General features: G+C 34.8%; 1 protein-coding gene across 1 annotated transcript; it reads left to right on the top strand.

Annotated features, from left to right (window-relative positions):
- The first annotated feature begins 1695 nt into the window (after nucleotides 1–1695).
- Nucleotides 1696–3440, top strand: LOC150103369 (uncharacterized). The gene is made up of 3 exons (XM_090398512.1): nucleotides 1696–1728; nucleotides 2895–3178; nucleotides 3296–3440. Exons 1-2 carry the CDS (start codon nucleotides 1717–1719, stop codon nucleotides 3147–3149), a joined length of 267 nt encoding a protein of 88 aa, XP_090254638.1. The 5' UTR covers nucleotides 1696–1716; the 3' UTR covers nucleotides 3150–3178; nucleotides 3296–3440.
- The last annotated feature ends 21291 nt before the right edge of the window (nucleotides 3441–24731 follow it).

Below are 24731 nucleotides of genomic sequence, written 5' to 3'. Positions count from 1 at the left end.
AACTTCATTCACTGCTTTTAAAGAGAACAAGTGTTTGGCAACTTACAGGAATGGCATTTATTGAATTTTTCAGCTATATTCGAAAACTTAAAGAAGTCGCTAAAATAACACCTACTGATGCGGCTGGCTTAGTGGGTAGGATACAAAAAAAAAGATAAATAAATAAAAATGATCTTAAATAAAGTAGTCGGCCTACATAAAAGATTGAACTAGATTACGATCAATGAATCACGTGTATGACTTAACACAATATGCACCAACAATTTAACAAAAATTCTGTCATTGTCCGTTTCTGCATTATAAATCATTCTTCTGGTGCTTGTTTTCAGATTAAAAATATCTTTATCTTTAACTGGCTTCCAACTGAGATCCAATTTACCGCAAAAAACACAACCACAGATGAACGAAATGAAATTTTTATAAAACTTCTATACCTACTTCAATAAGGTGTATTTATATTTATTTATTTGATTATTAATTTAAAATATTTTAAATAATTAATTTTTTAAAAAACTATTATAATGGATTATTTATTTTTTCATTAGAAATTTCTGAAAATAGAAATTTTTTTTTCTACAATTTCAAATAATATAGCCAAATCAGTTATTTTTTTTTTACTAAGCCCTTTTACCTATACGTTTTGTGAAAAGAATAATGTTTTCTAATTTGATAATCTTCCTGTACGATAATCTGAGAAATTCAGTTAATGACAATTTATTATCCTTAAAAGTAAAACTTTATTTCAGAAAAGAAGTAGAAATAAAGGAATAATTTTTCAATACTTAAATTCTTTCTTTACATTATTTGTAGTACGGCTTGGAACCTTCCGTGTAAAATAAACAATTATTATTAATGCTTTGTAATCTGTTAGCATTACAACAAAAAAGAAAAGAAAACGAATTATTAGTGGGAACTTTGCTTACAGGAATTGTTTCATGGGTTTTGTATGCAGTTTACTATTAATCCAGTTTCTATAATAAATCAATATAATTTCATAAATGGTAAAGGTCTTAGAGCGACACTGAAAAAAAAACCCTTAACATCTCACACAGTTACTGATTTATTAGCCAATCAGTGTCCTTCAACATCGAACTAAAATGCGTACTCCATTAGCGACACAACACATTTACTGAATTCGACAGAACCGATTTAGAAACTGAATGTCAAAGGTTTGAATTTATCAAGTGATGTCACTGTAGGGCATGTTTCAGAACTCTGAAAGGTCATTAAGACACATTGCAGTGGGGATTTCGAAACAAGAACTACTCGAAATATTACCAGGAATTATTGCAATGCGGCTCTAAAGTGGTTGGGCTTCAACGGGACAAGATTCGGTGTAAACAGGGAAGGTACTTTCCCATGTGGTTAAAGGACAACCTTGACTTTAACCACCGATAAGGAAAATTGGACAGAGCCCGCTTGTTGAGTGAATCTAGTAAATTACAGGTGCACTTAAAACAACCCCTCCTACGTACAGCGACCCTTGTTGATAATGCTTGCTGTAACATGATTTATGGTTTTCTTTTGTTTATCTTCAAAAAATTTAATTCCTTGGATATTTTGGGAGGGAAGAAAAATTTGTGGTGTGAGGTCACCATACCAAAGAAATCAGAGGGACTTTAAGGGGTTGGAGGTGTATATAAAGGAGAGCAGCATTCGATGCAGCATCAACCACACAGTACGAAGCTTGGAAAAGTGTTGTACTCAAGACTTACAATGAAGACTTTGGTAAGTATGCGTTTATGTTTTTCTGAATACGATAGCTTCTGCGTAGTTAGGGTAAACCAGAGAATGATACAAAGTTGCAGGTGTACTTTACCGAAACATATAGTATACGATTACTACATTATATGTCGATTAGAAATCGAGTTGGGTTTAAATGTTATTCTTTACGATTTTTGCTAATTGGAGAAATAGTATATTATTGTCTTAAATTAACGTATCACACCGAAGCTAGTTAAGATGTTCATAGTTAACCAGACGTGTGTGTGGTGTGGCGTGCGTGTGTGGTGTAAAATAATCTGATATAATTCCGCATTTATACCATTGAAGTACGCTTTCGATGTTATAGCGATTTCGGAATTTACTTGTATATACTCTACTTTTAATATGCAATATTTATAATAAATATTTCCATACAGTGTCTCTGTACAGTTCGGTAGAACGGTAGAGTGTCCTTTACCTGGAAAACCCTATACGAAACTAGTTTTTACCTCCCAAATAGATACAATGGTTTTTCGAACAAGCAATTGACAGACATTACGGAGAATTAACTACCTATCTCGGCAATAATTAGGCTTATCAAAAAGCCAAGTTCCTTCGTCGTAACATATTCCATCAGCGTATTTAACCTTCAGTTAAATATGTTAATGGAAGATGAGATTAGATATTTAGACATTATTAACGAGGCTAGTAGACCAAGTAATTAAGAATATGCAGTGTATAGCAATGACATATTTCTTTTGCGTTCCCTAATTTTAAGCATCCATTTATTTTCATATATAAAATATTTTATGACTTATAGGTAGTTCTATGTGAATGGAAACAGTTTTTATGTTGTCATAGACTGCTATTGCATATTAATACATATTGATATTTGGTGTATACAAATCCACTGCTAGTACATTTATTCCTACGTGAAGTATTTCTTCGCTAACTCGTTGCACTTAATGTGACGTGTATCGATAAAGTTTGCGCTCCCAGCTGATCACGTTTAATTTTTTAAAAATATCTGAATTATTTTTCTATAATTTGTCTGTTAAACCTTCTACTACATCTCCTAATGATAGCTTATTGTTCGTTGCCTCTGTTGCATACACTATTTAGTGTTTATCGTATTCCATATTTTTTCTTTCTGACTTTTTTTTGCATAATAGCTTTTTACGTCTTTTCAGGTTGCAGTTTTGTTTCTGGCAGCAGTAATTGTTGCAGGAGTGGTTGCTGACAAATATGGCGGAGGATACGGTGGAGGTTATGGTGGTTATGGAGGAGGTGGTTATGGTGGCTATGGAGGTGGCGGAGATGGTGGTTATGGAGGATACGGTGGAGGATATAAAGGAGGCTATGGAGGAGGAGGCTATGGAGGATATGGAGGAGGTTACGGTGGCTACGGCGGAGGTTATGGTGGTGGCAAAGGTTGGAAAGGTTAAAAATTTAAAGGATTTTCGTGAAGGAAAAGGTAAAAATAAGAATGTTTATATTTGAAGGTGATTTTGCTAACTAGAACTGTGTATGTTTTGCATAAAATATTTTAGTTCCATAAAATCATCTAATACCGTGTAATTTATTTTTATAGGATGACAGTCATGCCCGTTGATTCCAGTTTTCTGTAGGACGGAAATGATTTTGTTTTCCTTTCTGATAATATTAAGCTATGACTATGATGGGACAATTTCTGTAATATTGGTGCTCTAATAAAGGGTGCAGGACTCTGATCTGAATATCGATTCTATGTTTTATTTTAAATTTTTATTTCACACATTTTTCTGTACGTAATTTATTTAAAAAAAATAATTTGTATTGATATAAATCAATACAATATAAAATATACTGACAAGCAATGCATTATTATTAAGTGAAATGATTTTAGAGTGGCAACTGAGAAATACTTCAAACACTCAACAAACATCTTAGTGTTGATAGCAGCGCATAATCCACAACAAACACGTGCCAATTAAAAACAGGTTTGTTAAGGATTCTCGCAGTTTGTAGAAAGATATAAAATATTACTGGATAATTAAGATCGAGTTACATTTCTGGATGGGTTGAATATCTAATCAAAATGTGTGATTGAACTTCGGGATGGATAAAATTCTAAAACATCATAAAAATTTGTCAATGTTGATGATAATCTGATTTAATTCATGTATTTTTATTTATTACACAATTTTTATAAATATATAAGGCAATTTTATTGATGTGTAGGATTTATTGGGAATTATTTGTTGTTTTTTAAACAAATATTAAATAATACAAAAAAGCACAGCAAACCAAAATTTGATATACATAGATGTTAGGACTGGGGCGGTGATTAATACCCTTGGAGGGTAATGGATGGCATTGTTGTAGCCAGTGAAGTCCAAACTGAGGCTCGGCTATTGCTGTTACTCTCCTGCCATGATCAGAGCTTTAATAGCTCAATAACACCTTATCCCTACGCTGTCCTGTACTGATAACGGGTAAGATGAAAAGTATTCTTTCTTCGCCTCTTTAAGCCAGTCCTTATAAGGACTGTTAGGATTTTTGAATCCACCGTGAGATGCGGTGATTAATACCTTGGAGGGTAATGGATGGCAGTGCTGTAGCCAGTGAAGTCCAAACTGAGGCTCGGCTATTGCTGTTACTCTCCTGCCATGATCAGAGCTTTAATAGCCCAATAACACCTTATCCCTACACTGTCCTCTATAGATAACGGGGGAAGATGAAAAGCATTCTTTCTTCGCCCCTTTAAGCTAGTCCATATAAGGATGTTAGGATTGCACTCATTTTTCCCTGTCCTAAAACGGTTCTTCGGCAATGTGTTATCAACAGGAAATGTTCACCATCACGAAAACCAACCTTTTCTCAAAATGGCTACTATCCAAGAATTATAAACAAAATTAACCGTGCAACCATTTTTACTCCCAGTTCTACAAGAAAATATTATTCTGGTAGGATATTTATATCTCTTATATTCAGGGAACCTCTGAACTGTTGCTTGTGTTCTCAAGACATCCCACATTTCAGTCACGTACAAACAACTGTCTTGATTGATTATCTTTTTTTTTTTCTGAAAAAGTAGGAATTCAATCTAATTCCGGCCTTCGCTAGCATTAAAGAAACTATGAAACTTCAGACGCAGGTAATATTTAACTTAAAGAAAGCCATTCTTTTTTACGTAACCAACTTAGCATTTCAAAGACAGAAATTTCTCACAGAATTCTTAGAATATTCATTTTAGAATTTCAATTGTAAAACATTTTATACATTAGCTATCTAAAACATTTGCAAATAAACAAGGGAAAATCATTAAGTAAATAAATAATGTATTGTTTATTATTTTAGTACCTCCACAGGTTTCGCATAAGACGGTTGCTCTGAGGTGGTATATATAGATAGGATTGTTTATTATTTATTAACACAAGCAGTTAATGCTACAAGAGTAGTATATTTTGTCTTAACTGAGCAAGTTAACGGCGAAATGGGACCAAAGTAAATGTCCCGAGTTTTAAAAAACTTGTCACCTCTCTATGAGAATCGCTAATTCGCCTTTTTGTAGTTATAGGTTTCATGCAAGAACTACAAAGTGAAAGGTCGCATCTCATAACAGTAATAGTCAATTTTATTTCTGAAAGGAAAAGCTTACATCGCTGCCGTGGTAAGCCTCCTGGACAGAGTAAATTTCGTCTTAGGACTAATCGCACCTGAAACATGACGCTCTGTAAACAATCTTACCAGATTGGTAACAAAAAAATAATAAAAACGGTCTATACAGTAAACCAGATTATACACAATTTCCTTTTTTTTTTAGTCAGTGCAGATAAATAGAAAGATAAATAAATCTCATATAATGTCATAAAATTAGGACAATCCTTAAAACGGAATAAAGTTACTGTTCGTCATAAATGACCAGAGCATAATATATATAAATATATATATAGATAGGTAGATAGATAGATATAGATATGGACAACCCAAAATGTAATAGCTAAGAGTCATATAAAAAGCTCGAGGACATAATGATATATAAAAAAATAATCATTGGATGAAAGAAAACAAAGTTATTCTAAAGACCATTTCATGGAAGAAGATACAGTCCTGCGAAACCTTTTTCACTGTAACCAGATTGATAATTTTGGTGCATTGGCATAGCTTTCTTCCAGTTGATAGTCACTCATCTAATATGTAAATGTAAAGTATTAAAATCATTAATGAGCAGGAAGTATAAAGAATTCACACACACACACACACACACACACACACACACACACACACACACACACACACACACACACACACACACACACACACACGCGCGCGCGCGCGCGCACGAGTCTATGTACTGTTTCTGTAAATTGTGCTTGCTGTGATTCCTGGTAGGTTTGTTGTTACACAAGATATAAAACCCCAAGTTTTCGGGAAGAAACCTTTGCACTTTCTATGAGATCAACAAACTCACCTTTAAGTGAAAAGTCCTTATAACTTTGCCTTATTCAGTATGACGGGATTCCAATCCACGTCTTTGCAACTGAAAAAAAAAAAGTCGAAGACTATTATGGAATGAAGACGACTCATTCAAATATCGTAGTTGTATTTCAAAAGTAACGGAAGAAGTAGTCGAATTAAAATCCAATGATTCTCGTCTTCTCCCCTTCAGGAACCTATATACTGAAAATAGCAATCGCTCAGATATAATTATTTACTTCCTATTTCTTTTTTTGTAATGAAAGGCTCTTAGAATCACGAGCGGTTTATAGAAAAATAAGAAAACATTTATTACATTTATTACAGATGGGACACCCTGCATGTACTTATGGCGACTAATAGTCTCCATAAGTACATGCAGGGTGGCCCATAAATCACGAAGGGGTTTAAATATTTAATAACTTTTTTATTTATTAATTATTTTTATTATTTTTATTGTTATAAGGAAATACGGAACCAGGAGATTATTTTATTAGTTTTGAGTTATTCATATTTTAAACCCTCTTGTGACTTATGGGCTCCTGCATAAATAAATTTACTAATATTATTACAGTAGCGAAAAAAATTAAACCGAACAAGCCCAATTTTCATCAAGGTTTTGGTTTGAGTTTACTATTTTCGGTTTTGCAATTGGTTCGATATCGTGGGTGCATATTTTAACTGTTTTAATTGTCTTTACGTCAAAAAAATCAATTAACGCCTTTTTTATTCCCGTATAGGGAGTAGGCGAGGCCGTTTCAGCCCTATCTAACTTTTTGGAGACTGAGTGGGCAATTCAACCTCCACTGGTACTTAATCAGAGATAGCTGGCGCAAGGTTATCACTAATTAAGCGGCACGCAGTGAAGAGAGACGGCTTAAAAAGCGCCTCCATGTCGTCTCTAACCTTAACATAATATATTTAATGTCTGAAATAATGTGAGTTCTACGGTCGATTTTCTTGAGTTTCAGCGACGAAAATTTCGAATTTCCGGGAAAAAAAAACCGCTTGCCAGTGCCAGAGATCGACTAACTCGGGAACCGGTCGAAAGATGGCTTAGAAAAATTTCTTCTAGTCGCCGACTAGATTCGAAACGAAATCTTCCTTCGTGCGGTCAAGCACTGTGGTGTGCAAACGCGACATCCACTGAGCTACACCGGTCATTACGGTATTTATTAATAGCGTTGTGCGTTTTTAATAGTGTAAACAAGTTGAAATTCGCAGTATTTTATTTATTTTGTGTAGCAATAACATGGATAGATCTCTAAGAAAGCGTTCAGAAATATGTACTGCTTCTTACCACACATCCATGACTAAAAGACAAATTGCCAATGAGCGTGGTGTTGGTTTCATCATCATCATCATCACGAACCATGGACACAGTTCCCGTTGGTGTCCGATGCTTCCTTCACTATCTTCTTCCACCTTTTTTGTCTAGTGCACAGTGCTACAATTTCTGTAAACCCATTCTACACCAGTCTTTATGTCGTCTATCCATTGTCTGTATGGTCTACCCCTTCTGTTTACACAATCCATAATACCAAACATGAATGTCTTCATCTTCCGATCCACGCTCATTCTAAAGATAGATCCAGCTTCTGTTAAATAATTACAGTTTCTGTTGTATAATTTTCTGCATTAAATTCTCCTTTGGTTGTATCTTCCGATAGAGCTCTTCATTTTGTTTTTCTGTACCCATCCTATTCTTAGACTCTTCCTGTAACAAGTTCCTTCAAATGCCAAAATTCTTTTTCTTGATTCCTTATTTATTACCCACGTTTCAGATCCATACAGCACAACGCTAAAGATGCATGTTTCTAGTACTCATAATTTCGTTCGCAGGCTGATCTCTACTTTTCCAGATGTTAACCATGGCCTTCAGATTTGTTCTTCCCTTTACAATCCTGATCGTTATTTCTTTTTTACAGTCCAAGTCATGTGTCATTTTACTTCCCAAATATGTGAATTGTTCTACATTTTCTATATCAGTTCCATGCACTTGTATCTTTTGTTTCATGTTCTGCTCACCAAATACCATTAGCTTTGTTTTTTCCAAGTTTGTATATAACGTCCAAATCCTCTTCCCTTCCCCATTTGACAGTTCCAGTGTTTTTTTTTTTTTTCAGTTCTCTTTCATCTTCTTCAATAATAACAATGTCACCTGCAAATCTCAGATAGCTTTGGTTTGGGTACTGTTAATGGATTTTAAACAGTTTAGGGAGACAGGTACCTTTTTTCTCCTGACAGAAAACGAAAATGTTGGCGAAAAAGAAAACTACACTTACTGAAGATAGTTTACTAGGTAGGAAAAGCAAAATGAATCCAAGATTGTCTGCTATAGACTTAAATAGAGACTTGGCAGCTAGCGGTATAAATGTTTCTGATATGACAGTTGAAGATTGTTGGAAGCAAGGAGACTGCCCACAGACCAAAAAAAAAAAAAAAAAGAAACAACTGTTGACGAAGGCCATGCAAAAAATGAGGCTCCAGTAAGCAAAAGCATACAAAGATTGGACTGTTGATAAACAGATAAGAGCCATTTCTTTTTTCGAAGGAGAGCAAGTATCCTATGTTTGCAAATCCGCGGCTGAGAAGAATTCTAACCTTCAACAAGCTCCTAAACACCCATCTGAAAAGATGTTATGGGGTTGTTTTACACATGAGAGATAGGATCACGTTAATCACATCGTCAACATGTGCCTGTTGACGATGTGATCAACAGTGGCCAATATATAAATATTGGAGAAAAGGGTGGTCCCACAATTCCAGAAAAACAAAGACCTCATCTTCCAATAGGATCTCTCTCTCTCTCCATGCCACTTCAAAAAGAAGTGAAAGGGTTCGTCAAAAATCAAAACATCCAATTGCTTCAGTGGACAGGAATTCTCCTAATATTATCTCAATATAAAATGTGTGGGCCATAGTGAAAACGAGACTTGGAAAATTAAATTGTGATACTAAGGATAACTTAATACAATGCATAATAAAAGTATGGTTTCTAGATGTGTAGAAATAAGAAAATATCTTCTGCGTTGGTAGAGTCCATGCCTAAGCGAATTAATGAATTTAGTATTGGAACAGAGGAGCACATCAATTACTATAAATTACTAGGTAAAGTTGGAGTTTAATTTTTGTATTCCTTTTTTGTTTAAAATGTGAGTGTTCGGATTAGTATGTTCGCTACTGTCATAGACATAGAAATAAAATAAAAATTTAAAAATTGATAGACATAAGTATGCGTACACACCTCGTAAGCCTTATAAGGACTGGCTTAAAGGGGCGAAGCAAGAATGCTTTTCATCTTCCCCGTTATCTGTAGAGGACAGTGTATGGATAAGGTGTTATTGAGCAATTAAAGCTCTGATCATGGCAGGAGGGTAAAAGCAATAGCTGAGCCTCAGTTAGAGCTTCATTAGCTACAGCACTGCTATCCATTATCCATTACCCTCCAAGGATATTGGATTGAATGAATCAATCACCGCATCTCACGGTCGATTGATTCCTCCCAATCGTAAGCAATTTATATTCTCCATTTTAATATTTAACTTCTTAAAAAAATAAAATACTGTATTAATAAATTTTAAATATTTTCCTTATTTTAAGAAATTCTTGAAATATTTTTAATATTTAACATTACTTAATATAAATTATTTTATTTTAATTATATTATTTTCAAAAATAAATAAACAAAAGCATTTTAATTGTTATATTTCAAAAATGAAATATAGTTCATGCTTAAAAAGCCCTCGCTGATGCTGTTGCATAACAAAAGTTTTAATGTGGATACGAAATTAAAGGTGAGTAAAATGTTGCAATCATAAACATTTCATTGATTACAAAACTGTGGTTCTTTGCTACCTGAATGGGAATAACCTAGTTTTCTTATTCGTGTGTATCGTCGGTATTTTATCTTCGTTCACTCAGTACGGGATTAGTCTGTGATCTTGCAATCATAAAAGTGAGTTTTGCCATTGGAAGCAACCTGATATGTTCTCCGGCTAAATGAAGAGAAAGCAGGTAACTATTGTAGGTGTAAATCAAGGATTGTGACGAGGAAGTCGAGTATAAAAAAATCTCTTTGTCAGTCATTAAAAATAAATGTAAAAATTTCTCTGGGGCTGTATTTAGTTATTATTTACTCATTTTCTTTACTTAAGGCAACATCAGGTCTCGCCACACACACACACACACACACACACACAAACACAAACACACATTTGTAGGCATTATTTCTGAAAAACATTTTCACGTTACTCCTCGAAATAAATGTTATCATGTTTTTATTATTATTATTATTATTATTATTATTATTATATTTTATTTTTACAAACATCCTCATGCTAGTTAGCATTTTATATCTATAGAGAAGTGTATTCAGGGTGCTTGTTAACTTTTCAGGGACGCAAAACTGTATTTTTCGGACAAAAACGTCGACCTCAGTATGAGACCGATCGCTCACCTTTGACTGAAAATCCCTGACAAAGGTTCCTCGAGTTAGAGACTGGATTCGAACTCAGGTCTTTCCAACCAAAAGAGCTCCGTTGAAACGAACTGAACTGTGTCTTTAACGCACGTTAGCAAATCGTTACTGTGTTAGTGTTCCATTTGTTTCCTTTTTTTAATTTATTTGCTAACCCTCTAGAAGACGTGCTCTAATTCTATTGTTCTTTTCTCTTTCAACAACAACGCAATGGTTGAATTGGTAGTTCTTTAAAATGCTCATTGAATTTATTACTGGAATAGTTACTCCTGGGGGAATCTGTTTCATATTGGGTCGCGCACTTTATATGTCTTTCATCACCACATTTGTCCCACTTATACCTCTCTGATATAATTTAAGCTTTTTGTCTTTGAAAATAGACACACCTTTATGTTGTCGTTATCTTTCGGGTGTTGATGTACTTTCATATTGTAAACCCACACGAATGTAATTAAGAAACAAATTCTGCACCCATCTCCTGCAATCAGGATATAACATACTGTGGGAGTTCAAGTCTCTGATCATTGGCCTTTTGAGTGAATAAAAGTGGCACTCAGATTCAGCAGAGAGAGAGAGTGTAAGATAAAAATATAGAGAGAAATAGATAAAGGAGAGAAAGAGTCCTCAGTTAACCAGTTTAGCTGTTGACCCACCGGGTACTTCTAAATCGTTTGTTTGACTTTTCACTCGTTAAAGAAAAGTCCCAAAGAGGAGCAAAAAATACACTCAAAACCTAACAAGAGTAAACAGATAAAAGAATATTAAAAATACTATGAAAGCGCCAGTATACGAAGTATAAAAACCTGTAAAACCTAATAAAAGAATAAAAACAAGTGAACAAATTGGGGAGACCTGGTCCGGGAGATCCTGCACTTAAAAGGACTCATGACTGCCTCGATGTTGGTCTTCGCAACACGGGTTTGTGCAGATCAACTTCCCCTACATCGGAATGACATGAAATTAGACTAAAATGACAAAATTAATAAAATCTGAATTTAAAAGATCATAAAAACAATGATGTTACAAATATATGCACGATTTAATTCTTACCAGTGTAATCTGACATATGGTGGGTGGCCTACACCAGTGTTTCTCAACCTTTCTAAGCCCAAGGACCAGTAAAATGCCTAAAACAATTCTACGGACCACTAAGTTATGTAATTTAAAAAAAAAATGCTATGTGGGATTACCAACATTTGGAAAAAACTGTGCCATTTATAACATAATAAATCTAAAAGCATGCTTTGAATACATATGGAAACATAATTCTTGCAGATAAACTTTTACGTTGGTTATACATGACTTTAAATTTTTCAGGAAATGAAAACTTATACTAAAATATTAATTAAAAACTTTAATCAGTACCTTCCAATATTTCGGCAATGTTACGTTGCCATCTTCTGGGAACATAAGACTATGATATGTGCACGCAGGCACTAACAGTGAGCAAATGAGGCTGAAGAAGCAACTGGTGTTGGTCCTAGAGTCCGAAAAAAATGCCTTCTAATGATACAGGTAGAACCTGGTATCCGCAACCTTCCCATCCATATTGCAAGCAATATTTGACTGAATGTAGCCGGGGTTGTTACCAAAGTTAAACAACCAAAAACCAACCTATCTAAGGAATAATTAAAAAGTCTTCAAGAAATGAAGAACAACAGCAAAATAATAATCACCAAAGCGGAAAAGGGAAATGCCACTGTGGCTCTCAACCAAACTGAGCTTTTTTCCTTTGCTGTTAGATCGGTCTACCTACCTCCCCACTGAATATGATCCAGAGCTCCCAAATCAGAACACTCAAAAGGTTCCTTAAGAAGGTTACTCTTTGGCCAGTGGAAGTGATTAGCAGACTAAAACCTTTCAACTCCAGACCCCCCCCCTCCGAATATATGGACTAACAAAAATCCATAAACAAAATGTGTCATTACGTCCCATTGTGGATGACATTGATTCCCCCACATACAAATTAGCCAAACATTTAGCCAAGGTGCTCACACATTATACTAACAACACACCATTCACACATAAAAAAACTCAGCCCACTTTAAAGCCAGTATAGAAAACCTCTCACTCCAACACACCGATATAATGGTGAGTTTTGATGTCTCCTCCTTATTCACAAATGTCCCACTCAAACATACTTTATAGATCTCATCTAAGCCAAATTTCCTCCCGATATCTCAGCCCTATTTCAGTTCACCATGAACTCAGGCTATTTCATTTGGCAAGGAAAATTCTACAAACAGATAGAGGGGACAGCCATGGCTTCTCCACTGTCCATCTCTGCAAATTTCTTTATGGAGACTTTTGAAGAAAAAAGCCTTATAAAGTCGCGCTGTCTGGCTACGCTACGTGGATGATGTGTTCGCTATTTGGCCACATGGCTTAGATACACTCCACAACTTCTTAACACACTTAAACAATCAACGCCCCAGAATCCAGTTCATCTTGTAAAAAGAAAACAACAACAGTCTTCCTTTCCTAGTTACTCTGATTACAAGCCAGCCTGATGGATCCCTGTCTTTCTCTGTTTACAGAAAACTAACCCATACAGGTAGATACATTCACCAGCAATCACCCCCTCCCATCACAATTCATAACAAAGATTACACTAAATCTATCACCATTCCTTATATCCTGGGCACGTCTGAAAAGCTAACAAAATATCCTAAGAAAATATGACCTGACTACCTGTTACAAACCATATAAGAAATTAGCATCCTTTATCCGCTCTACCAAAGATCAGCCACTTCTCCTACACCTACCTGGACTATACCATGTCCCTTGCAGTTGTAAACTGTCATACTACGGCCAAACAGGCAGGACAGCTAATATCAGGATATCCAAACACAAAGACTACATCCGGTTTCACCAATGCAGCCGGTAAGGAATTGAAGACCATGCTTTGGATACCAACCACAAAATACGCTGGAAGAAAGCCACGTTACTACATCGCAGCAAATATAAATATGAAAGACTATTTATGGAATCAGCCTCAGCTCTAAAAACTTCCAAACCTCAACAAATTAGGGTGCATGAGACTGCCCCAAATTAGGGAAGCATGCATCCTAAGAACATTAGCCCTACAGCCAAGACAACCCAATTCAGCCCGCTAGGGGCTTCTTTAGGACTTTAGGACCAATGCCAGTTGCCTTCTTCAGCCTCTTTTGCTCGTTAGTGCCTGCGTGCACATATCATGGTTTTATGTCCCCAGAAGATGGCAATGTAACATTGCCGAAATATTAGAAAGTATTGATTTTTAACTAATATTTTAGTATACGTTGTCATTCCTGATAAATCTAAAGTCAGATATGGAAACATAATTAATTAAAGTAAACGATTATAAATGAGTCATCATTGAACAACGTTTTAATTTTTATTAAACAAATAAAGAATACGATATAATTATGTTATTACTTGTTTTTAATGAGATGGTTGAGCTTCTTGGCTCTTGCAGAGTTGCTGGATATTTAGCTCAATATTGGTCAACTTCAGTCTAAGATCGGCACACACACACACACACACACACACACACACACACACACACACACACACACACACACACACACACACACACACACACACACACACACACACACACACACACACAAAGTTAGTTCTCCTGATACCGGAGAGATGCCTGAATACATAATATGATGTAGCTTTACAAGTCACAGATCGTTTAGGAATGGTTCCAGGTTCACTTCTTCTGTTTTTGAGTTTCCAGATCTTAAAGAAATTCATTGCGTCGCCAACATTGTGAAGCAGGAAACTGTGATCTCTGTATCAGTAATAAAAAACCGTGAAAAATCGCTGTGTTTATTAATATCATAAAAGCTATAAATTAATATTGTAAGGGGAGAAAGATAACCACTACTCCAAATCATTGTAACATTAAAGTTCATGCAGACATTTTAATGTTTTTAGTACCTGAAAAAATCATAATTCTGTGTTTGAGTATTTCCAAACAGAATTGTGTGAGAGTATTTCCAACTTAATAAACACACTCAAAATTACTTTCTTATATATATATCTATTTTATTAAAAGCGCGTATTACAGAACGGTTTCAAAAGTAGTCAAAGATTATTTGGGATAACTATCGTAGAACTTCACATGATATAATGTGATCATCCAATCAAGAGTCGTGAATCCAAACAAGTCGATTACCTACAAAAATAACCAATCATTGATGAAACTGTTTTCTTTGCAAGAAACAAAATTAGGACATAATACTGTGCAATTTCTATTATATATTCTCTACCAAATAGATTACATCAAATTAAAATTAAAGTAAATTGTTGCCCTCCTTATTATTTATATTCAGCTATCAGTCAACAAAACATCGAGGACACTCTCGAAGTAAGTAGAATAATGTTTAGTATAAACGAACATCAAATTAAATGAAACAATTTAACACATAAGCATATATGATCAAAAAAGTACCTTTTTTTCCCTCCCCGAATAATTTAGACTTTTCAGCCTCCAAATCCATATCCTCCGTATCGTCCATAACCACCTCCATAACTTCTGTATCCTCCATAATAACCTCCATAATATCTGCTACTACCAGACCGACTTCTTCCAGAAACTCCTCCATATCCCCCACGGTTACCTGCACCACCAAATCTAGGACCGAGTTGTGCTTCAGCCACTATGAAAGCCACAAAGAGAAGTACCACCTACAATGAAAACAGAAATGTATAGAATTTTTGTAAAACTTATCGGAGATGAAAAAGAGAATATTCAATCACGAAGCTATAAATTATTCTTGTAGAGGTGAAGAAAAAGAATCACTTATGGTAATCTTAAATTCTATCGAATGATATTCGTATCCCTGCTCTGTTCACAATATTTGTGATGAGCGCAACTACAAAATACAGCACATTTCACTCACCAAAATCTTCATAATTATTCTCAGATATATACTGCAAAATAAGCACGCTCTTCTCACTGTTTTACACAAAGAGTATCTTTATATTACACCTCACATCCGTAAAGATTTTTCTAGTTCGGTTCGTGTGGAGTAACTACTTAACCTTTTGTGTATATGAGAACACTCAGCCTGTCAGTTTTTATCCGAGAAAAACCACAAATCCTGTTCAATCTTAGGCATTCAGGAGGGTAACAAAAGACGACAGACAGCTAGCTACTCCGTCCGCTTGTAAATTGTTGAATGAATATATAATTAACTCAAGGATATTCTATATTAAAACAGGGAAAATACCTCCGGATTTCGCTGAATCTCATTGTGTTTGTAGTGCGTAGTTATCACGGATTCATATGGAATGCTCAATACGCTATATTTAAGAACGTCTTTTTTAAATCAAGTATGAAAAGTAAACGACGCACAACATATATAAAAATAAAAATGTTTCGCTCTTACTAAAGTATGAAAATTAAATTAAATATAAAAAGTAAATAAGTCCTTATAAGGATTGGCTTAAAGGGGCGAAGCAAGAATGTTTTTCATCTTCCCCGTTATCTGTAGAGGACAGTGTAGGGATAAGGTGTTATTGAGCTATTAAATTAAAGCTCTGATCATGGCAGGAGGGTAACAGCAATAGCCGAGCCTCAGTGAGAACTTCATTGGCATCCATTACCCTCCAAGAGTATTAATCACCGCATCTCACGGTCGATTCCTCTCTCATTTTTCCAGTAAATAAATATAAATAGTTCTAAAAAGAACTGGGCGATGGACTGAGTCCTTGACACTTTATCCCATCATCTGAATGAAGAAAATCTGTGTGGATGGGAAGTTATTGAGCTAACAGCTCTAGTCATGGCTGAGTAGCGGCATTAACCGAGCCTCAGTTAAAGCTTCATTGGCTACAGCATTGCTATCCGCTACCCTGAAAGTCCTAAAAAGGACTCTTAATCAAATAAATAAATCCTTATAGTCCTTATAAGGACTGGCTTAAAGGGGCGAAGCAAGAATGCTTTTCATCTTCCCCGTTATCTGTAGAGGACAGTGTAGGGATAAGGTGTTATTGAGCAATTAAAGCGCTGATCATGGCAGAAGAGTAACAGCAATAGCCGAGCCTCAGTTAGAATTTCATTGGCTACAGCATTGCCATCCATTACCCTCCAAGGGTTATTGGATAGAATGAATCAATCCACTCTCAAGATATCCCAAATAAATAAATCCTTATAGTCCTTATAAGGACTGGCTTAAAGGGGCGAAGCAAGAATGCTTTTCATCTTCCCCGTTATCTGTAGAGGACAGTGTAGGGATAAGGTGTTATTGAGCTATTATAGCTGTGATCATGGCAGGAGGGTAACAGCAATAGCCGAGCCTCGGTTAGAACTTCATTGGCTACAGCATTGCCATCCATTACCCTCCAAGGGTATTGGATTGAATGAATCAGTCTTCTTCACGTTAGGCTTCAGATCCCTGCCAAATAAATAAATAAATAAATAAATGCGCTTTCATCCTTTTTAAAGTATAAAAATTAAATATGATATTTAGTGGTGTGTATTTTTAATTTGGAAAAATGTAAACAATTTACATTAGTTTTAAAAAATAAAAATGTATCTTCATAAAAAATTTAAATTGACATATATATATTTAGGATACTTTTCTAATAAATTAAATATACTCGTCGATAGTGATAATGTCGCACTGAAAACCATTTCTTACCATTTCAAACAGAACATTTATTGTTCCATATCGTAGAAAGATATTTACAAGTTGTTACTTGTAAGTTGTTTTTATCAATCGACTATAGCATGATTGATAAATACTGCAAATTGACTATTATGATACGTTTTTCAGGAATGATGACCACATGACATGAAGTAACACAACACATACATCCGCAATTAATAATAATAGTAATCAACAATAAATAATTAATATTAATTTAGTATTGATTATCTTTAATTAATAATTAATTATAATAAAATAAGAATATGATATGATAATTAATTAATTTTATTATATATAATTAAAGTGGTAGAAATGCACAATAGAGTGTTGCATTAACATTTTATTTTTTGTAGAAGTCAATAAGAAACATTTAATGAATGAGCACTGAGTTTCGATCCTATTTTGATTGCTTCATAAAATTTTTTAAAAATAATAATATAATTCATTTAAATTAAAATACATATTAATGATAATAAAAGTATTTTCTTCGAAATCCTTTTACAATTTATAATTCTTTAATTTATAAGAATACACCTTTATTGTTTTTGTAACGGATGGCAATGCTGTAGGCAATGAAGTTCTAACTGAGGCTCCGCTATTGCTGTTACCCTCCTGCCATGATCAGAGCTTTAATAGCTCAATAACACCTTATCCCTACACTGTCCTCTACAGATAACGGGGAAGATGAAAAGCATTCTTGCTTCGCCCCTTTAAGCCAGTCCTTATAAGGATAAGGACTACATATTTGATGATAAGGATTCATTCAATCCAATACCCTTGGAGGGTAATGGATGGCAATGCTGTAGCCAATGAAATTCTAACTGAGACTCGGCTATTGCTATTACCCTCCTGCCATGATCAGAGCTTTAATAGCTTAATAACACCTTATCCCTGCACTGTCCTCTACAGATAACGGGGAAGATGAAAAGCATACTTGCTTCGCCCCTTTAAGCCAGTCCTTATAAGGATTTACATATTTGATGGATGGGAGAGTTGTGTTAATCGACCGTGAGATGCGGTGATTAATACCCTTGGAGGGTAATGGATGGCAATGCTGTAGCCAATGAAGTTCTAACTGAGGCTCGGCTATTGCTGTTACCCTCCTGCCATGATCAGAGTTTTAAATAGCTCAATAACACCTTATCCCTACACTGTCCTCTACAGATAACGGGGAAGATGAAAAGCATTCTTGCTTCGCCCCTTTAAGCCAGTCCTTATAAGGACTACATATTGATATGTAATGCTACAAAGCATTTCAAATTTCAACTTTTTGTAGTGCGTATATAAATGTCACAAAACATTTTAAATTTCAACTTTTTGTAGTAACACTGAGCTTTTATTTTTTTTTTTCGTTTTTGTAGTACTGTTGAACTTTTTTATTATTATTACTTTATTATATAAGAATAATAAAAATTGCACAAGTAACAATTATTATTGAAATTGCAATGATAACAATAAATAAGGCTAGCCCTCATATCATTAATGTCCTAAATATTATCTGAAAGAATTGTAAATGTTTACAGTCTATAAAAAACCTTATGTCATTGACATTAAATTAGTGAAAAAATCCCAGTATTTAGTAACGTATAGCAGTGGCCTCCAAAGTGAGGTACGTACCCCAGGTTGTAAGCGAATCGATACGTGGGGGTACGTCAAAAAAGTTTTATATTAATAGAAAAAAATTAAGTAATTAATTAAAGATAAAGACTATTACTTTCTTTCACCAATTAAACATATATCTAATATATACAAAGACGTTATAAAGATCCTGTAAAAAATTTGCTAGTAGCGCACATTGGGCGACTTTGCACACATAATCGTCCGTGGCAAAGCCGTCATGTGTTTTGAAATTAGGGAGTAAATCTCTTACTTCTTATCATTGCCATTGTTTGTAGAGCATCCTAGTGTTGACAAGGCCAACTAGAGAAGGAAAATTGCTTAGTTATCCTGCTATCTACAGATGACACCACAGTTGTATTCATTATTTGACTATTAGTAGTAAGTTTAATGATTTTTTTAGTATACTGTATATTGTTTCTGTGCAATTCCAACGCCTTTTTGTGCTTACTTTTACGTTTACACTAGAAATAGTGAATTAATATTATCAAAATTGCTTACATTTTTTAAAAGTGTTTGATATTATCAATAGTAAATGAATTATATTTAAATTTTACGAATCAACCCTCACAAAATGGATAAATGGTTAAATAATGTTCCTCCAAAGAAACCGCGAATTGAAGATTATTATGATAGTACATCAGACGAACAACAAGGAAAAGATAGGATTGATTCTTCTATTCAAATAAGTTCGTTATCACTCAAATTAAGTGATAAAAACATTAATCTGAAACTTAACAAAACCTTGCCCAAGAAAGTTCGAAATTATCAAGACGACTACTTGAAATGGGGATTTACATCGACGATAGTCAACAATGAACCTCGTCCTACATGCGTATTGTGTCATGAGACGCTATGTAATGGAAGTATGAAACCATCATTATTAGTAAGACACTTAAAAACTAAACATTCTGAACATGAACACAAATCTTTACAATTCTTTGAACGATGTTTGAAGACATGTAATTCTCAATCCACAACTTAAAAAAAGTCACTAAAAGTAACGATAAATATATGGAGGCATCTCTTGAGGTTGCATTCTTAATTGCAAAAGACCAAAAGCCACACACCATTGGGGAAACACTTGTACTCCCAACCGCCATAAAAATGGTAGAAATAATCCATGGAAAAGAATATGCAGATAAATTAAAATGTATTCCCTTATCAGCAAATACTATTGGTAGACGTATAGAAATCATTCCAGATAAGTTAAAGAAGCAACGTATCGCAGTATCAGAAGCCATCAAACCAGAATTTCAAGAAATTATGAAAGAAATGCAAGAACATTGTTCACATTAAATATTGTAATAAATATGTTTGTAAGCTGTTAATAATAAAAATAATGTGTAAAAATATCCAGCGTTTTTAATTATTATATGATGATACAAGGCATATTTTCTCTTTATAATATTTATTACAATAGCTTTTTGCTCAGTCAATTGGGGATACGCGCTATTTATTTTTTCTGTCTTGGGGGTACGCGATCAAAAAAGTTTGGGGACTGACGTTTAGCATTAATTTTCATTTCACTGCCCAACACCACACTTAAAATAATAAGAACCGTAACGCGAAATATTAATTAATTTATTGATACTAATATACCTAAATTTTATATTCAGCCCACTTTGGTATTCAATACAAAAAGTTTCACTAATTTATAGCAAATCATAAGAAAATTTGTCTAATATACACCAATAATTTCCACATATAAGTTAGATATTTCAGTAAATAAACGGAGTTTCAGGGGGTAAGTGATTAATACCCTAGGAGAGTAATGGATGGCAATGCTGTAGTCAATGAAGTTTAACTGAGGATCGATTGTAACTGTTACCCCCCCTGGGGCGCTGAGATTCGAGAGTTATGAGTACATTCTCTTAAGGTTTTAGCCTTAAGAGAGCAATTTGAGTCTCCGGGGAAAGTGTTCTCCGGCACGGCCCGCTGAGGGGTTTTGTTGGTGAATGCTTTTCTTCGGAATTTGAGCGGTTCTGTTCGGTGGTGGCGTGTGGGTGGAAGGCCATCACCGAGTGAAGCCAACGCTGAGATGGACGGTCTTTCGCCCACGATTGAGTGGCCTAGGGATCGTTCGAATTTTTAGGGATGGCTTTACCTTTACATATGACAATACTGTAGCCAACGAAGTTCTAACTGAGGCGCGGCTATTGCTGTTACCCTCCTGCCATGATCAGAGCTTTAATTTAATTAATTTAAATGAAAGCTCTGAGCATTTAATTTAATTAATCATAGCTCAATAACACCTTATCCCTACACTGTCCTCTATAGATATCACAGCTTTAATAGCTCAGTAACACCTTCAATTGTAGTATATATTATTTCATTATATTATGTATTCAATTATATTATATAATATATGGTAGATAAATTTGATGTGATCAATCGACCGTGAGATGCGGTGATTGATTCATTTAATCCAATATTATATGGTAGATAAATTTGATGTGATCAATCGACCGTGAGATGCGGTGATTGATTCATTTAATCCAATACCCTTGGAGGGTAATGGATGGCAATGCTGTAGCCAGTGAAGTTCTAACTGAGGTGCGGCTATTGCTGTTACCCTCCTGCCATGATCAGAGCTTTAATAGCTCAATAACACCTTATCTCTACACTGTCCTCTACAGATAACGGGGAAGATGAAAAGCATTCTTGCTTCGCCCCTTTAAGCCAGTCCTTATAAGGATAAGGATTATATATTATATGAAACCCCGGTAAGAAAATAGCTTACCACTTTAATGAAAAGCATTAGGAAATTGTTTAAGACTGCACAATTCTGATTCTTATATAACTGCCCAATTTAATTGCAGAGTAGATACTCCTCCCTCCTCCTTCAACCACAGCCTGTTTTTTTATCTTCTAGTTAACCATTCGTTTTTCTTGGAAGCATAGAATTAATTATTTGAACACTTCTATAAACGAAAAAGGTTAATTGTTTTTAACACTTAAAGAGATTACAAGGAATATACAAGGGGAGGACTTGGGTTTTATATAAAACTGTATGAGCACATCTTACTTCTGTAGTGAACAGACACTTTTGTTTGTGTGATATCTGATATTTATAACAAAGATATTCGTAAGTGATATTCACCTTTTTAAACATATGCGGGGGTAAATTTCTCAAAAAAGAGAAATTCTGAACGGCTTCCTGGGCATATGGAATTTTTTGGATGAATAATTGGTGCAATTTCGTATTTTAGATATTCAGTAAAATTTATCATCACATTTGGATTACATTAAAAATTTAACAAACGTTTCATGCAAAATAATTAAATGAAATATTTTAGAGAAGTATTTTCTGTATCAAGAAATACCTAAATGTGACCTGTTCTATTGACTGAAATTATCGAAGGTTTTTTTTTAGTTCGTATTTATTTCATGTTTTTAGTTCCATCATGATAGTCGTATTCTACAATTGTATTACTTTGTTCTAATAAATGTTTTATTAGAACATTTCATTCAGCTATTAGATCAAAATTATGCGTCTGGGAATGCATTGTTTGTTAACGGAAGCCTTGTCTAAGCAGATTTTACTGATGTCTGTTTTCTAATTGTAGATTGCAGTGCTGTTTCTGATACCTATCAATACTTTACCTATCAATGGTTTATGAAGTAGTTGCTGATAAGTATGGAGGTGGAAGAGATTACAGAGAAGGCTATGGTGGTAGATGTAGGAGATAGCGGCAAATTTGGTGGTGTAATTGGTGGTAATTGGTAATCAAGATAAATGGTGGTAAAGGAGGCAGTGCACATGGATATGGAGGCAGCAGTGGATTCGGATGGAAAGGAATAAAGAACTCAGATAAACACTTTCAAAAAAAGACATCTGTTTATCACAATAAACATGTGAATCTATTAAATTTTCGAGTATCTTAATTTGGTTATATAATGAAGGTGAAAATACTTATTTTCTAATTCGTTATATAACCAAATTAAGATACTCGAAGTATTTACTTATTGACAGTCATTTATGATTTTTTTTTTAGGCTGCGGGCTGATGTTTGATTTTTCTTGATTGAATGATGACATTCGTTTAGAAGACTTACATTTACTAAATAATGTGTTATCCATCATATTTATCTTTCTGTCAAATTAATTAATTAATACTCAACTAACGCCTTTTATTCCCTTATAGGGAGTAGGCGAGGCCTTTTAAACCTATTTAGCTTTTGAAGAGTGAGTGGGAAGTTCAATCCCCTCGGCTTAAATATAATATAAAAGAATAGGATGTTTGTGTTTCTCTAAATTCTCTAGACAAGAAAGACCTTTGTCTAGGTCATTCTCGTTCTAACTATCGTCCCATTGCTCTCACCTCAGTATTTTCAAAAGTGATGCAAAAGGTTATCAAAAACCATTATCTGGAGACTTATCAGTTAATTAGTGATCACCAATATGGATTTCGCCATTCTTGTTCTACGACCTCTTCATTAATCTTACCCACCTCCGGACTCCGGCCATGGAAAGATTTGGAGAAACTCATGTTATCGCTCTTGATATTTCAAAGGCATTTGATGGTGTCCTGCACCGAGGCATTCTGAACAAGTCGCCATCTTATGGCTTCCTTCCACACTCTGTGATTGGATTGCCAACTTCCTCACTGGTTGTTTATTGTGTGTCATGGATGGCTTCCTCTAATCAAATTTCCCATCAAATCAAGAGTACGTCAGGGTTCTCGGCTCTGACCCAAGCTCTTCCTCATTTACATCAATGACCTCCTCTGACTTCAAGAAAAAAACCTCAAGGTCTTCCATAACCATTACTTCAACACTGACCTCTTTAACAATCTGAAATCGGGTGAAGACAACTCAATACATTTTAATGCCAAAAAAACTCAAGCCGGCGTTATTACCCGCATATTACTTACATAGACTCTTTAGCCTCTAAAACGTTTGGTGTTCTATTTCGACCTAAACGTCTCTTACTCTCAACTCCTAACACTCTATAATCTCTGATCGTCCAACTTTTGTTCCCATCTTTGGGGCGGAGCACCCAAGACCACTCTAAGAATTCTTGGCGATATTCAGAAGAGAGCAATCCGCTTAATAGTCGACACTTCCTTCACAGACTCCCTTCGGTCACTTTATCATAGACACTTTGTTTCGGTTTTGTGCCTTTTTCTAGATACTTTCACTGGCATTGCTCCTCTGAATGACTGCTACCATTCCTCCACAACCATAGAAACTACAGCAGCCACTGGCCAACACCTATACACTGTTCTGCTTCGAACCAACCAAACTAAGTTCAAGTAAGCTTCCTTCATTCCATTCATCTCTATTCTTTGGAACAGTCTCCCCCATACTGGTTTTCCCGCTAAGTACATTCTCTGACTCTTTAAGAAACATATCAATAGGCTACATTTTCTCCTTAATAACTCACCGCACATGAAACTGTAGTGTTATAGGTCTTGTGACCATTCATGTGTGGGATCAACATAAAACAAAAAGATACTCAGTGTGCTCTGTATGAAGTGAATTTCATAATGTAGGTTGCATCTTTATAACCATAAGCACAGAAACATCTGTTAACGAGGCATGATAAACGAAGGCATTTTATACTATTTACCAAACGCTTGAATTTCTGACATTATCATGCATCAGTCGTTTCTCAGACTACCTAATATTTCACGATTTTGTTTTTAATATTTATTTTAATATGTCATGCTTTCATATTTCCCCTCCGCCATTCCTAATGTTAATATAATCAGTATTGAGGCGAAGTGCATACAACTTAGAATGTACCTCAATCGTTTTCTAAGATTATTTTAGATTGATCGGTAGCAGTATGAATGAATCCTTCTTAGAAATCCATGTTCA

This window comes from Typopeltis vanoorti, chromosome 9 (genome assembly GCF_054136105.1).
Source record: "Typopeltis vanoorti isolate ZY-2024b chromosome 9, IOZ_Tvanoo_1.0, whole genome shotgun sequence".
In the NCBI taxonomy this organism is placed as follows: Eukaryota; Metazoa; Arthropoda; class Arachnida; order Uropygi; family Thelyphonidae; genus Typopeltis; species Typopeltis vanoorti.
This window is presented reverse-complemented; position numbering and strand designations above follow the sequence as displayed.